This window comes from Diadema setosum, chromosome 11, assembly GCF_964275005.1.
Source record: "Diadema setosum chromosome 11, eeDiaSeto1, whole genome shotgun sequence".
In the NCBI taxonomy this organism is placed as follows: domain Eukaryota; kingdom Metazoa; phylum Echinodermata; class Echinoidea; order Diadematoida; family Diadematidae; genus Diadema; species Diadema setosum.
Window position 1 is genome coordinate 5,225,895 of NC_092695.1, and position 17,060 is coordinate 5,242,954.

The 17,060-nt window shown below is 38.9% G+C and overlaps 1 protein-coding gene across 1 annotated transcript; it reads left to right on the plus strand.

Annotated features, from left to right (window-relative positions):
- Positions 1 to 5,214: 5,214 nt before the first annotated feature.
- Positions 5,215 to 12,173, plus strand: LOC140235206 (ELMO domain-containing protein 2-like). Its single transcript, XM_072315239.1, has 8 exons — positions 5,215 to 5,379; positions 6,148 to 6,274; positions 7,512 to 7,641; positions 8,208 to 8,316; positions 9,219 to 9,243; positions 10,022 to 10,090; positions 10,838 to 10,971; positions 11,970 to 12,173. Exons 1-8 carry the CDS (start codon positions 5,232 to 5,234, stop codon positions 12,128 to 12,130), a joined length of 903 nt encoding a protein of 300 aa, XP_072171340.1. The 5' UTR covers positions 5,215 to 5,231; the 3' UTR covers positions 12,131 to 12,173.
- Positions 12,174 to 17,060: the final 4,887 nt, after the last annotated feature.

Sequence of the window (17,060 nt, forward strand, 5' to 3'; positions counted from 1 at the left end):
TTTTCATCCGTAGGCCTATTATGGTATCATCCCTTTGCTGAAGCTTTCCTAATAAGCGGAATATTTTGGGGAATCTAGTCTGATCTTACCTTTGAATTTAGTTCTACTACGTTTTGTTCTAAATTTAAAAAGAAGTAGTTATTGTTGTATTAGTTCCATGACATTTCCCCGGATCCATCGACAATTCTTCCCATGAAATATCTGCATGCTAAGCCAAACACAAAATAATCTACCCCGGACGTAAACCTAACCCTAAATCTAATCCTCACTGATCAAAAACCTAAAAGGCTATTCAACTCTAACCCTATGAAAGCCTACGTCTATAGGAGAAAGTATAAGACCAGAGCAATTCTCGCAAAAGCAAATGCTTATTGTTGTATAGGGTCCTACAAAGTTTAGTAAACATTGAGTTTTGCTTATTTATTTTGACAACCACTAAGTGAACTGAGTGTAAATAAACTAAATTTGTCACATCCCCCCCCCCCCGCCCTCGAAGGAAAGAATATTCTTAGATTTCTTCTTTCTTTTCTTCTTCTTTTTAATCTTCTTTTCTAATTTCTTTCTTTGCCTCTTTGGGGTGATTTTTTGGTTTATCATCTTTTTTTTTTTCTATTTAGCTAAAAGTCTCTCTGTGTGTGTGTGTGGGGGGGGGGGGGGGGGTTTCAAGATTCAAACTTATTTTCATTTCCATTAAATAAACAGAGAATACAATGTACAAGCAGAACACATTTGTAATAATTGCAAAAACATAAATTGACAAAATACATATGAATATGAGTAACAAACGAGAAAACACAATTGTATTTTTTTTTTCAAATATATGCATAATTATGCATATAATACAAGTAAATTAAGGATGGGGATGGAAATGGAGGGTCCCACGGTTACAAGGTCCGTTATTCCGAAGGTTCGTTATTCCGAAGGTTCTTTGGTCCGAAGCTTCGCAATATTCCGAAGCTTCGTTGTTCCGAAGATTCGTTATTCCGAAGGTTCGTTGTTCCGAAAATGTGATAAGGTTCGTTATTCCGAAGGTCCGCTAATCCGAAAATGAAACAAAGCTCGATATTCCGAAGGTTCACATACGGACCCTATTGTCGGATCAACGAACCTTCGGAATAACGAACCTTATTTAATTTTCGGATAAACAAACCTTTGCAATGACGTCACAAAATTAATGTTCGGATTACCGGACCCTTTTTCATTTTCGGATTAACGAACCTCTAGGTATAGGGAATTTGTGTATTTCGGATTAACGAACCTTCGGAATAATGAATCTTCGGAATAACGAACCTTCGGAATAACGAACAGCACCCGTAAACAGAGGCATACAATAGATGTAAATCGTTTCCTGCGCTTTCACGTTATTTATTTTTTAAATGAAACCGCGTTGTTTGTTTTCTTTTTAGTTTCACAGCACATGAGGTGAGTGTATCCAGGATGACTACATAATAATTATGCAGAAGGAGAGAGGGGATTTATTGCTTACCACAGTACACGTGGACTGGTCTTCCGTGATAATTACTTTTTTAAACTTTACTTTACTTTACTTTACTTTACTTTACTTTACTTTGCTTTGCTTTACTTTACTTTACTTTACTTTACTTTACTTTACTTTACTTTACTTTACCGTAGGGGAGAGTGGGTTGAACTGCAAATGGGACGCGGGAAAAATGGGATACCTCTCATTATCTCAAAAAGTTTTGAACTAATCATCTTATCACCTGTCAGGCATATTTTGGCATCAGAGTACAAGCATGGTAGCTGCTCTGCAACAACTCTGCGGGACAGGTTAATTCTGAATTATTTTTTTGGGGGGACACTTTTTTTTTTTTACATTTAGTGTGAAGAACTTTCTGAATTCATCGTTCGGCTTTAGCAGGCACTATAGCATACTACATTGTATAATATTATGTAGGCCTTATGAGTTCCAATAATTTGCATTCTTTAACTTTAAAGATTTTGCAAAAATTGTCTAAATTGTGATGTGTGGTGTTAGCCACCATTTTGAATTGTTTGGGGTGCTGGGGTGAACTGGGACAGCATCACTGTCCCACTTCTCCCTATATTCAAAGTTATGGTACAAAAATCAAAGATTTTCTTATTATTTACTTTAAATTTTGGATGCTTTTCATGCAATTGTCTCTAGTGGACCATGGATACTGATATCACGTTTTGCGATGAAACTCTTCATGTGTAAAAATAATGTTCAAACACACACACACCCATAGTGCACACACACATACATTATTATATTATATGCGTGTAATATCGTCTAGCCTATAGTTACTACTGTTTGTCCGACTTCACCCCAACCAATGTCCCACTTCTCCAAGGGGGTGGCCCACTTCACCCCGAAGCCTTTTTGAAATTAATAATACCACAAATATGAGACGTTTCGGAATAATTACAGAGATGCCAAGTTCGTTTTATTTTTTTTAATGTATCTCTGTGTAATTATGAAGTAACAACCCATGACCATGGCCGGCGGAACCGGGGGAGGGGGGGGGGGGGGGGCGGGGCTCGCCCCCCCCCCAACTTTTTTTTTTTTTTTGCACCATACAAAGGAATACATATAAGTTGTCCCACTTTGGGCCCCCACTTTTTTTAAGTGCGTACAAGACTTAGTGGCACTAGAAACAAATAGATGTTTTTGCGGTGAAGACCTTTTTTGTTTGTTTGTTCGTTTGTTTTTGCTTGTCAGCTCATTAAACCTGGGAGTGCCCCCCCCCACCCCCCCCCCCCCCCCCCCCCCCGCTTTTGAAAACGATCCGCCGGCGGTGAGACCTAGCATTGAGTCTGGGTCCGAGACATGATCGAGAGGCCCATTCTAAAAATCAGAAAAGTTATAGGAGGAAATTCATCAAATCACAAGTTTTGTTCCACTTCTCCCCACACTCCCCTACTTTACTTTACTTTACTTTACTCTACTCTACTCTACTCTACTTTACTCTACGAAGGATGGTATGGGACAGGGTCTGTTCATCAATCAGGGTTAACCTTACCATGGAGCTACAAACGTTTGCTCTCAACTGCTGCTCTCCTTCCTATTGTGTGGACATCGAGTGGTTTTACAAAGTCTTTTTTTTTCACGTCGTTGTTGTTAAAGATGTTGATGATGATGTTGATGTTGATGTTACTTTTTTGTTGATAGAACGCCTACGTATAAACAAGTTCACTCAGTCGCAGTCGCAGAAAATTTATGTTTGTTATATGGAATATAATAATCCTATGCTGCCAGGGAGCACCCGCATATAGATAATTCGTCAGTTATTACACATTTAACGACACCATACGGTATCCGGAATGGGGAGATTCCCATGGAAATGTACCTGCATAACATTTTACTATGCGGATCCGGAAACCACGTAGGCCTATATAGGAGTCATTGTCGCTGGTCGGTGGCCTAGCTAATTTCTGCTTTGGATGCTGTCCATATATAGGTCTAGAGGTCTAGAAGTGACCGACAAGGCTGACGTGAACGACGGATAATATATGATAATAGTAGTGGGATTTTCAGGAAGTTTGTTTTCGGTAAAAGCAGTTGAAGAGGCAAGAGCAAAGCGGCGTCCTCATTTCGACTCAGCCATCGTCTCACTTCGCTTCGGTCGCGCCGCCGTGGAAATACTTGGCTTCACCGCCGTCTTTAATAATCCTCTTATATTTGTGTGGTGAGCATATTATGTCGACATCTCTACTCTTTTTAATTAGCTCTTTACATGGTGGTCTCGCAGAGTATTAAGCTCCAATTCCCAAAATATTAAATAAGAATGACTGTTCAAGTTTACATTTGTAGGGTTTTATGTGGAACCATGGCATTTACCCTTGGCCTTGCCCTTCCATCGCAGAAAGACTCTGCTGAGTCATGTGAGTCTGAGTGAGAAGACACAAAAACTGGGGTTGTTGTCTACCTGTCCAATGCAATGAGCTCTGGCACTGCTGTCCTTGATGCCAATGATGTTTTTATTTCACTGATTTCCTGTTTTAAAAGCAGATTTAATATTAAAGTGGAAGTGTCCTTGCTTGGTCTTGTTGGTGGTAGTGACTAGTGTCTTGCGATTCTTGGTCGATGTTAACTGCGACCAGCCCCAACGCTTCAGTATAACTGTGTACAAGGAGCACCCTGGGGTTAGGTCGATATGGAGTCTATCTGGGTCTAGAAGGGATCTAGTTAGTTGTTGCACAGGGCTGCAAATGTTTCTGGTTTTACAGTAGTCTCTCCTTAAAAGGTGACACAAAAGATACCACAGAAGCCACTGGCATCGAACAAGAATAAAGAACATTCAAGGAATGTTTTTAGGTCTAAATTTCATTGACATTGTGGAAGGTTGCAAAGATCAATCAGACACATGCTAGATTGACACAAGCTTCCTCTGAAAACTGAAAGATATCTGCATTCTGATAAAGCTAGCCCGACCAGACTTGTGTACAGCGACAGGGCTGTGTATATAGTTACATCAAAGCCAAATTTATTTCAAGAAATGTGTAGAATAGGCAGGGCTTTATTAGCACTTGCCCCCTTGCCCTGCGGCCCTGGGCCCTGAACAAATGAAAAAAAAAAAAAAAGAAAGCTAGAAGTTACTTATCCAATTGGGCAAATTAAATTTTGACTTGAAGGTGAAAATCAGAAGCCCATCAGGTCAGTTGTACATGGTTGCCATTTTTGGCAGTTATTTTTTTTTCTTTCAGGCAAGTTAAAATTTGAAAATTGAGGATTCTACCTGTCCGATGGGCAAGTGATGGAAAAAGTTAATGTAGGAGCCCTGGAATTGGGCGACAAGCTTTGAGAGCAGAATTCAGTCACGATGAGTGACTGAACATTATGAGAGGTTTCATCCTGTATACAATACATCATTCAGCCTTCTTAACCCGTTGAGGACGAGTCCCGAGTATACTCGGGCAGGTGTCTATGGGAAATGCGTGTTGTAGCAAAATCAGTCCGTCCTCAACAGGTTAATTTCTTTTTCATTCTGTTTATAGTTACATGGTATTACAACATGGTATTTAGATTGGACAAAACACTAAGAATTCATATTTCTTTTGTTGTCTTTTGTATTTTACAGTAACAAAGCTGATGCCAAATGAGGTGACTATGTAAGTTTTTTGGGGCAGGTACACGTGCAGCATCTTTCTTCTTCTTCCTCCTCCTCCTCCTCCTCCTCCCCCCCCCCCCCCTCTTCTTCTTTCTCTCCTTCCTGTCCAAATATTCCAGCTCGTCTTTCTCGCCACTGGATATGTGGTATCGAATCTGGCTCTATGTGTACTTTACCTGGTTCCGACCAATGTTCAAGTGGGCACTGAGGCGCGCCACTGGCAAGTGCGAGCTGCTGCGCATCTGCTGTGGCAACCACTCCAAAGGGGGTCGCAAGACCAGAGCAGTTGGTGAGTTTGAGGTTGTTTGCATTCATACCTACAATGTATGTGAACTTTTAATTCTCATATATCACTGCATCTTTCAGATAATTATGTGTGTATATGTACAGTATATTTTCTATTTATTTCTCTCATTTTTTTTCCCCACGGGGGGGGGGGGGGGGAGGTGGTGATGTTACTGGTTGATGGCTTCCTCAAAAGAAAAAGATACTGTAGATGATTCTTGCCCACCTACAAGAAGAAGGTATGTGACAGTAGATTATCTTAGAGTGGTCAATATTTTGTGGTGTTTCCCATTTGTGTAGGCCAGCCGCAATCACAATCATGGTATGTACAGTGTATGCCATACAGTGAGACATAAGCTTCAGAAAGAAGCATTATTGTACTGTATGTGGCATTCATCAAAAACATTATGGGTGCATATCTTTTTCAAAGAAAGCAACCTGTGCATCATACTTTCTGTTCTGCCAACTCAGTTGATATTTCTACACTGTACTTGCCCACCAGCATAACCAGGAATGGTGATTTGGAATGTGATGTTGTAACGTGGAGAGTTTTCCTATGAGATAGTGGAAGTATCCATTTTGTAGGATATTCTGTGAGTATTTTACCCCTGATAGTATGTTCAGAAAGAGTCATCTGATAGGATGTGTAGATGCAGGTTTTAAAGCTTGAATGTGTATGGATGGTTATGATTATTAAAATATGGATTATATTAGTTATCATAATGTGGATTATACCATGCAAGTGCACCTGTACATCTGTCTCGCCTCTCAGAAAAATCCCTGCGCCAATCCCATCTGGGCTCGCTCCAGAGACTCGCAACCGATGATGACCTCAACATATTCGAGGCTGTCAAGTATGTGATGACGGTCAAGAACATAGACCCCAAGATTTACCCAGAGTGAGTCAGAGTTTTGGAATTAAAGGGATGGTATAGTATTTGTTGAGGTGAGGATTCAGCCATAAATTCTTTGCAAGATACTTAGAAACCTATTTGTAGAATGTTAAAGAGCATACAATCTAAATTCAAAGTTCATTTGATGAAAATGGGTTTTGAAGTGGCTGAGATATCCAAAAACAAAGTAAAACAAAGCAATCCTAATAAAAAGTGGGTCCCACCTTTTAGTTGGATTGTTTTGTTTTGGATATTTCAGCCATTTCAAAACTAATTTTCATCAAATAAACTTTGAATTCATCTTAGAATTATATGCTCATTCCATATCTCATAAAAGGTTTCTCATTATATATATAAAAAAAAAATTATCATAAAAAAAGTTGGATACCTGAAGTCCCATCCCAAATGAAACCTTACCATTCCTTTAATCTGTTGATTATTACTTTCATTATTTATTTATTTACATGTATCTATTTTCTTTTCTTTCTTTTTTTTTTTGGGGGGGGGGTTGCAATCAGTAACATCTCATGTTCTGTATAAACGCAGCATGGAAAGAGTACACTGTTTAAAGGGACTGTACAGTACTGGTTGAGGTGGGGATTCATATTTTGAGCATTCCTAAGTGAGATAATGAAAAGCCTCTTATGAAATGTGAAAGAGCATGTAATTTTAAGAAGGATTCAACATTTATTTGATGAAAATTGGTTTTCAAATGGCTGAGATATCCCAAAAAGTGCTAATAATAAAAGGTGACATGCCACAACTTTATTAGGATCTCTTTGTTTCACCTTGCTTTTGGGTATCTCAGCCATTTCAAAACTGATTTTCATCGAATAAACTTTTGATACCCCTTAGAATTGCATGCTCTTTGACATCTCATATAGAGTGGTTTCTGAATATCTCGCAAAACGTTAAAAGCTAAATCCTCACCTCGACCAGAACTGTACACACCCTTTAATGTTTGTGATCTGAATTTCTTGTGCATATTGGAAACTGTTGAAAGGACTCGGCATTTAGACATCATGTTAGATCACCCAGCTCTGACAGTCATGATTTTCTTTTTTGTTTCCTGCTTTCCTCAAAACTTTGTCTGATCTATGCTCGTGAAGTCACTGCGATTGGAGCTTTTATAGTTTCCCCTGTGAGTTTGATCCATGTTTTCATCTTATTAGAATGAGTGTATGAATTTCTATTGTGCAGGAAAAAGCTAATCAAATGAACAATGTCTCTCTGCTGTGTCCAGCTTTTCTCCAACTCTGCAAAGCTCCCTCAAACAAATATGTGGCTACAATGCATTGGTGAAGGAAATCGAAGCCCTGAAGAAAGAGAAATACTCCACAGCGAATCCAGCACACGAACAGGATTTGTTGAAGGTAAGCCCCTGCACTACCTTATGTGCCTGCCAAGAAAATCCAAGGTTGTTCTCAGAATGTGAGTAACATTATGTAACAGGAGAAGCTTTTGGCTCATGAGTCAAAAGCTCGAGGTCCTGTGGTGATGCGGTAAAAGCAGCTGTCAAAAATATTCCAAGGTCATGGGTTCATGCCTAAGCCAAGACATGTTCTGAGTGCACTTTTGATCCGCATTGCCTTCCTTCACACAACATTATACACTACTCCAAGCAAACCTTGTTGGGAATGTAATCTCTTCTCTCTCTCACACACACATACACGCACACACACACACACACACACGCACACACACACACACACACACACACACACACACAATCTATCTTTCTGTCTGTCTCTTTTTTTCTTTCTTTTTTTGGCACCGAAAAGTGTAACATCATGTCACAATGCACTTCAAAGCATGCCATGAATATGTGTACATATTGTTTGCAGATGACCAATGATGAACATGCTATATGTATTCATGATATTTGAATATTATCACACAGTTATTGACCTAGAAGTGCTTTCTCCTTTTTCTCTTGTAGTTATGGCGATTACTGAAGCCAAATGACAAGCTTGAGAAGAGAACCTGTAAACAGTGGGGAGAGATCGGTTTCCAAGGCGATGACCCGGCAACTGATTTCAGAGGAATGGGTAAGTCTGAGCTGCCAGGTTTCTCTGATTGAAGGGGGCTCCTTTAACATTTCTTTATATTCTGATAAGATAATAATCTATGCGCCATTTATTCTAATTTTTCGCAAATCTGGACCATTTCAACATTTTTATGAGTGGTTAAATAGTGCAATTGTGGTGTACACAGCAGTTGATGTAAAAGATGTAAGTGTGAACGTTGCATTAAAGGGAGGATCAGAATTAATTTTTTTTGTGTGTTTCTGAATTTACAAATAGAACCCAATTCTTGAAGGACATGAAAATACAAACCTCACAAAGTATAATGTGTATAAGGTGTACAAGTCTTTCCGAGGTGGGAACTCCTTTTGCTTGTCGAGATTCATGTAATGCACAAGTGTGGGCAGCCCTGGGAAGTATGTGGAAACAATTGCTATCCAAGGGGGTAATGGTGTGAACATGCCTTGGCAGGTTATTCAAGAATATTATATGCATCCTCTGAGATTAAACAAAATGAGGACTAGTTTGTAGAGGAAATTGTTTGTAAGGTGTTTGTATATGTACAAACAAAGGAACAATATGTTGAGATCAGTTGGTAAAAATTTATTTTTATCAGTGGCACTTCATAGCTCCTGACTTTCATTCAAGCACCAGTATAAGTTTAGTGATTAATTGTACTTAAAATTTTTGATTTTTCATGTGCAGTTGATTATGCTGGATTTGTGTAAGAAACTGGGTCACTGAGGCAAGATTGTGTCATTGAAATTTTTTGGTTTATGTTTTCCCATATCCTTTTGAGAACACATTGTTTGCTTCATTTTTTGTTTGTTTAACTTTCATAGTTTCTCTGTAGCTCTACATGCGGAGTTAGTCATATCTTACTTCATGTTTATTTTTCTCTTTCTAATTTGTCTTGATACTTCCAGGTGTGCTGGGACTTCAAAACCTTTTGTAAGTATCATGGATATTTTCCCTGTCATTGTACCAGCTTGACAATAAGGAGATAGAGTTTGTCCAAATACATGATTAAAGGGAAAATGTGACATAATTTATTTTTGCAATAGTCAAAGAATCTTTGTTATAGCTCTTGAGACTGCTCATGTGACTTTTGTAATTTTTGTTTTCACAGATTGCAGCAATTATACATTAGAAAGAAATGATTGATCATTTGCTAGTTTGTTTGTTTGTATGTTCTATAAGTTCATGTGAAAGTTTGTCACACCTTGTTTTGCAGACAAACTGAAATGACTAAACAAATTTTAGTACAGTGCACTCCTGTTATAACGAACACAGCTATAATGAAATTCTGGTTACAATGAAGTAAAAATTCAGGCCGCAAAATTATCCACTCTGTTTTTTATTGTTTATTTGTTCCGTTATAATGAAAATTTGATATAGTGAAAGAAAACTGCCTTTGGACTTTGTTATTATGGGAGCCCACTGTAGTGAATTTTCACGTTAATTAAGTGCTCCAATTGGTAATTCAATCCTCATCTACTCTTTGTAGTTCTTAGTTGCTAGGCATTAGCTTTCATGTCAAAGTTAAATGTGCATGTATCCACTGATGTGCTTTGTCTAACAGTCACATCATCAGCAATTGAAAAAAAAAAATCTTTGAGGGAATGAAGAGGTCGCTGAATAAATAACCTGGCATGTGTCAGTTAAGTACATGGGTACATGAAGGGGATAATGCATTTTTTTTCTCTCTCTCCTTCTGCGATTCCTTTAGGTTTTTTGCTGAGAACTACAATGGTGTGGCGCGGCAAGTGTTGACACACTCTCAACACCCCACACTGTGGTAAGTGTCCTTGTGCCTCCAACTTCCCCACAGTGTCATTACTGAAAGTTTACACAAATGATATATATATTTTTTTTTTCTACTTTAAATATTGATGTTGACATTCAATTTACACATTGTTTACACATTGCTGTTTGTTTGTTTTTTAAGTACTTCTGACATTTTAGTGCATTGCATGAGAAACAAGTGTACACTATGTTTTTGATGTGACTAGTGTGATGTACTAAGTAGTAATTGCCAGGCAAGAAATTCTCAAATTTTCCACACTGACTTATTGAAGGAATTGTATCCCCTGTGCAGAGATAGGTATTTGTTGTCAGGTAATATGTCTGTGTGTGTGCATCTCAATAGATCAAATTCAAATTCAAATTCAAATTGATTTCACATGCTAAAAAGAAAAACAACACGATGGGCCCACATATTACGCATGGTTCCATGAGATTTGCTCCTGGGACAATTGCTCCCATGAAATATCTGCACACTAAGACAAACATAAATTCTACCCACAAACATACCCTAGCCCTAATCCCAATCCTAATCCTCACATCAAGCCTAACCTAAAACCCTATTACAATGCTAACCCCAAGACCTTGGAGAAAATAAGACCGGGGCGATTGTCAACCCTATCACAACCCTAACCTAGTGAACCCTATTTTTATAAGTCCTTTGAGAAGATTAGACCTGAGCAATTGTCGCATGAGTAAATGTCGAGTTACATTATACCCATATTCTTGCTGTGTCCATTAGGTACTCCTATGCCGTGGTCGGTATCAACCTGACCAGCATGACGTATCATCTTCTCCGAGATGGAGCACTCAGGGACTACTTCTACCACTCCATTACCGGCCAGCCATCCATCTACCACTTCCACAAAGTCTACTGTGAGTATGGTGTCTTTAAATCCATCACAATTTTCCTTTTTTTTCTGTGCTCCCAAGGGGCACTGGAGGCATAACTTAATTTATCATAAGTGCCCTTTCCCTGTAATCATAAATTTATGCCACCTCATTGAAGACAGAGTATAGTTGATGATAAAAATATATCCATATGTCTTTTCATTCTTGTTCATGTCCACATATTTCCACACTAGTGCATGTGTATACATTGTTTCCATTCTACTTATGTTATTTGAAAATCAAGAAATCAGAGATTACTTGTTACTACATTTCTTTTCTGCCACCTTAACTCTCTGTGGCACCTAAAGGCCGCAACTTGCTATGCTTTGTCATTTAGCAATCAGTCAATTTCTCCACATTTTACCTAATTGTTGGTTAACCAGCCAGCTTGGGCATTGAAATGTTCCTCAGTCCAACAGTAAGGCCACGGTGACACAATAGGAACTAAGTAGATAAGATAATCTCTATTCATTGGCAGTTAGTTTACCAGACATCTGTGCCAGTCTGTGGTTAAAGGGATGGTACAGTATTGGTGGAGATGAGAATTGGGCTTTTAACTTTTTGCGAGATACCAAGAAAACACTTATAATGGTACAGAGCATACCATTTTAAGAGGAATTCAAAGTTCATTTGATGAAAATCGGGTTTGGAATGACTGAAACATCCAAAAACAAAGTAAAACAAAGCGATCATAATGAAAGGTGGGTCCCACACTTTATTAGAATCACTCTGTTTTGGATATCTCAGCCATTTCAAAACCAATTTTCATCAAATAAATGTTGAATTCCTCATGGAATTACATGCTCTTTCATATTTCATAAGAGGTTTCTCATTATCTCACAAAAAATGTTAGAAACCTGAAATTAGGTCTCAAACAAAACTATACGATCCCTTTAAAGCACTCAAGTGGATGTGCTAGTACTGGTAGGCAACTAAAGAGCAGTAAGAGTTAATATTCCATTTATCATTTCTTTCGCCTCCAGGCTACATCTTCAGCGAGTTTGATCGCTTCTGGTTCGCCTCCAAACCCAAGAGTGTGATGGAGTTTGGGAGCATCAGAGACAAGTTTGAGAAGAAGTTTCTGGAAACTCTGAAGGACAACCAGCTACAGGCTGTCCTCCAGAATAACTACACGTGGACATGAAGTGTGAGCTAGCTGGACCAGTTTCTTAATGTATTCAGATTTGATGCATGTAATTACCCTTCAGCCAGTGTTCATTCGTACATCCACAACATTTTTATGCCTCCGCCACGAAGTGGTGCCGGAGGCATTATGTTTTCGGGTTGTCCGTCCGTCCGCCGTCCGTCCTTCCGTCCGTCCGTCCGTCCTTCCGTCCGTCCGTCCGTCCGTCCGTCCGTCCTTCCGTCCGTCCGTAATGAATTTTGTGGACAAGGTAACTATCGAAACCTGTTGAGGTATCCTAATGAAACTTGGCATGTATGTGTATTAGGGGGTGAAGTTGTGCCTATCAACTTTTGGGTACACATGCTCAAGGTCAAAGGTCAAAAGGTCAAGGTCAAATACATAAAATTTCACTATTTCCACCATATCTATTGAATGCCTGAAGATATTTTCTTGAAACTTAGTGTATACATGTATTACCCAATTAAGATTCTCTGGTGAAAGTTTGGGTCATGAGGTCAAAGTTCAAAGGTCAAAAGGTCAAGTAAAAATATTAAAACTTCTTTTTTTTTCTCCGTACCTTGGAAAATTGTTCAAGGTATCTTCATGGAACATAGTATATACATGTACTGACTGGAAGTGATTATCTAGAGAATGTAGGGTTCATGGGGTCAAAGGTTAGGGGTCAAAGGTCAAGTGCAACACTTCAAAATTTTACTATTACCCTCATATTTATGCAATGCCAGCAGGGTTATTTTTTTACGCTTGGTGTATGCATGTGTAACCTAATAGAAATTCTCTGGAAAGTTTTTTTTTTCTCTTTTTGCCTCAAAGGTCAAAAGGTCAAAGATCAAGTGAAAGTGCTGAACTAACTTTTTCCTCCATATCTCGGAAGTGGCTCAAGTTACCTTGAAACTTGGTACATATTATGCATGTTCTACCTGAAAGTAATTATCTTATGAATTTTAGGGTCAAGGGCCAGATGAAAATGGTAACAATTTACTATTCAATTCAGAAATTTCACTTTTTCTCCACACCTGTACCTTGAAAATTACTCAATGCCTAAATGTATGAATGGGTCAAAGTCAAGTTAAAGTCCTTAAATCCCTAGATACTGTACATGCTCTCTTATTCATCCAATTAAACCTAGGTCAAGGAAGGTGAACATTCAACACATTTGTGACAAACTTGTCATTCCAATATTATGCCAATTTTGTGAAAATGTAATCACACAGTGTCCACATGTACTATCTAGACCTATAGGGAAAATCATGCATTATGGCGGAGGCATACCAGTCGCCAAAGCGACATTTCTAGTTACTATTCATGTTTGTCTTTGGAGCACAAGAGAGAAAGAGCATGGCCCGAAAGCTAAAGGCTACGGCAGAAATTATGGTGTCTGCAGTTGCCGTGGCAGCAAGTAGGCAACAGCCAGTAAGCTCTGAACATTGAAATCATTGCCATGGCAACCCACAAATATTGTTACTGCCCATGAGTACAAACTCTTTTTAAAGAAATGGGGTCGGGATGCCCCCTATCCACCACACATTATCTTTCACTACTTTTATAGATAGGGGAGTAGCTGTTCCTGTATGACAATGGTCTGAAATGAGACACTGCCCATGCTTACAAACTTTTTAAAAGAAATCGAGCCATGATGCCCCTTATCAACCACACATTATCTTTCACCATTTAGAGATAGGGTAGTAGCTGTTCATGACAGTGGTCTGAAATGAGACTAACAGCTCATCTACAAGTGTCTTTTGTCGTTCATAGTAATGCAGGCGTCACACTGACCCAAAATGGAGCAGAGACGGACACATGATAAAAGGAAATGTTCAAATTCGGCTCTGAACGTATAAACTTCCCGTCATTCATGAGGGCATCTTAAAGCCATTGTATGACTGCCCATGGAGTTTCTCACGCTCCAGCAGCAACTTTGTGAGCGGCGGCAACATCTTTGGCAAGCCCAAAAATAGACGAAAGATCTTGCAAAGGTTCATTTTGTAATAGAAATTCACATCTTTATGTAGCCTACTAGTGTGGATTGGGTGTCATTTTGTGACCCTCTGTAAGTATCATATTTGCTTCAGCTATTGATTGGCTTTCAAACAAGTTCGGGACCAACTTTGTGCAACACTAAAGATTCCATAATCATATGGCTATCTTGCGTCAATTTGGGACAGTGTGGCTGCACCCATAGCAACATGACTTACAGCACTGTAATTTTTGTGTGCTTTACACACCAGATGTCATTTGGTGTGAGTTTCTGAATCTCTGATTCTCCCACTGAATCAGTACACCCATTTTATGACTACTTCTGATTTCATTACATGATTTGTACTGTAAAAGTGGAAATTTTCACGGGGCTGAAATTTTCGCACAACCAGAAACTAGCGCGAAAACAAAAGCATGTGAATGTTTTTGCTAGCCATATGTTCCTGTACTTCATGTCTTCATTCCACGGAATTAAAAACACATGAAACTCTTCTTACCGAACCGAGCGCGAAAAATTAGTCACGCAAAATATATCCACTTTTACAGTATTCCACATTTGGTATAAAAATATCATTGGTTGTCAATGCCAGCAGACAAAATTTACCCTTGATTTCACATGTAGGACTTGATGTCGTACTCTTAATGCATTTGAGCTGTTAGGGAGAAACATTCAATTTGAATTCATTGTGAAATTGGTTCATCTATACCTGAGTAGTACCTGTCATGAGTAAACGACGGAGAAAGATCAGTATTGCCAAAGTGTGACTATCATATAGAGCTATTTACTACAAAATGTATAATGACAGATTTCAACTCTTGACAGATTCTCACATTCTAACATTTCATGCTCTCTGCTCATCATCTTTGAAAAACCCTTTTTAATGTCTGTAATTTGTTATGTTGGTTACAGTTAATAGGTACCAGATTCTTGTATAGTTTGTAAATTGATTTATGTGTTCTGTTGTCTGTTAATTCATCACTTTCCTCCTTTCACAGTCCTCATGACCTAACAGTGGTCATATGGCATCATTTCTTTTATTATAAACACTAATTTCTCTTTTGCCTCCTTTGTAAATCATTTTGTAACTTTGTATTGAGGATGTGCTTTCATTTATCAACTTTGCAACTTACAGCAGTGTGGGAAGTTGGATTCCCATGTACGAGTTGGCAAGATAAATCTGTATATTATTGCATCCTAACCATTCTGAATGGTTTATGGGGAGCCCAGTGATACAATCATTAACACATAAATAATAAAGCTATTCCTGAAATGCTGTGTATTGTGGGGAGCCACTGTGGCTCAGTGGACTATGGCTTATCAATCACAAGGTCTTTGGTTCAAGTCCACTGGCAAAAAACGGTTGTGTCCTTTCACATGATACTTCATTCCTCACTGTCAAATTCTTCAGAGGGGACTTAAAGCTGTCTGTCCGATCCATCTGTGGCAACTTGTTGAAAAGCATTTAAGTGCTTCATTATGGGCAGTGCAGAATAAAGCGTAAGGCTGCGTTCACATAGAAGTATACTATTCGGGTATTCGGGGCTCGTTTTCGAGGGCACGCGAATAGCTTGAATCAAACGATAGGATTTCCTCACACCGGTTCACATAGGAGGGCACTATTCGAAAGTACCAAATAGCTGCAAATAGTATAGCAAAGTGGGAATCGAGCTTGTTCGATTTTCTTGCAGCGTATACCGTCTCTCGTTTATGAAATAATGACAATTTTGGTCTGGATTTGCCCTTTAGCAAAAGTAAGCATGTAGGCTGACATTCTGATGCAGTCTAAAAATTGTTAATAAGATTTGCTGGGATGTAGGAGGAAGAAATCCTCACTGCATGGGATGGTGAGTTGACGGTGCGGGTGATGGTGTACTCAGTGCGCGAATAGCGAATAGCGAATACTTCTATGTGAACGCAGCCTTAAGACCACCGTATACTACCTGTAAAACATGATATTTTAGCGGCATGACATTTTCACGAATGGGAGCCGACGGCCTTATTCGCAGCATGAAATTTTTGCAAGTTGCCTCCAACATTCAATGCATATAGTGTAGACAAGATATTTAGCGTGCATTTAAATTTCGCAAAACTTGGCTCACGCAAAATTTGCGAAACATTCCTCGTTTTACAGTATTCTACTTTTGGTCACATGACCAACTGACTTTGGATCTGAAATAAATCGCAATAGCCTCAGAATAAAATACGCATGTTTATTTCAGATCCAAAGTCAGTCAGTCGTACGACTGACCAAAAAAGTCAAAGTTATATAGTGTGCAGTGGCCTGAACACATATAAACAGTTTACGTGAGCTAAACCTGTTGAAACAGTTTTCAAAGTTGAGACATAATTTTATCTGAAGTATGTTATCTGCATGAAATCGTGGCAATCAACATTCAGTATATTTTGTAAATGCATGGAATTTCTAAATGTCTAGATGCAACCCTGGGGTTCAGTTTGCAGAGCCATGTGCAATACTTGCAACGTACTGTAAATGCAGTTGCCCTAGTAACTGCTGGGTGACAACCGATTAGCTGTGTGTTGTTACTATGGTAACGATGTTGGTAATGGTCGGTGTATGCACACTCAGAAACAGTGGACTCTGTGGTGATTGCAAAGAGGCATGTATGCTGTAAAACACAATATTTTCGCAGCATGAAATTTTCGCGAGTTGCTTCTTACATTCAAGTCATAATAGTGTAGACAAGAACTTTCATGTGCATTTTAATTTTGCGAATCTTAGCTCACGTGAAATTCGCAAAATTAAAAGGCATGTGAACATTTTGCAGTACAGTTCTTGTGTTAGGATTTACGACTGTGTGATACCAATACCACTTGTGATTGTATGAGATCAGTACTGGATTTTATAATACTGTATTTTGGGTGTTACAAAACATAATATTCCCGGCTGTTCTAGTGCCGTGGGCAAACAGACATGTCTGTTCATTTTGCCCT

Bases quoted from the DNA above. Each gene is read 5' to 3' on its own strand.
- LOC140235206 (XM_072315239.1), top strand. From the start codon at position 5,232: ATGTGGTATCGAATCTGGCTCTATGTGTACTTTACCTGGTTCCGACCA. The intron at 5,380-6,147 runs GTGAGTTTGAGG...CTCGCCTCTCAG, and splicing joins TCGCAAGACCAGAGCAGTTG to AAAAATCCCTGCGCCAATCC. The intron at 10,091-10,837 runs GTAAGTGTCCTT...TGTGTCCATTAG, and splicing joins TCTCAACACCCCACACTGTG to GTACTCCTATGCCGTGGTCG.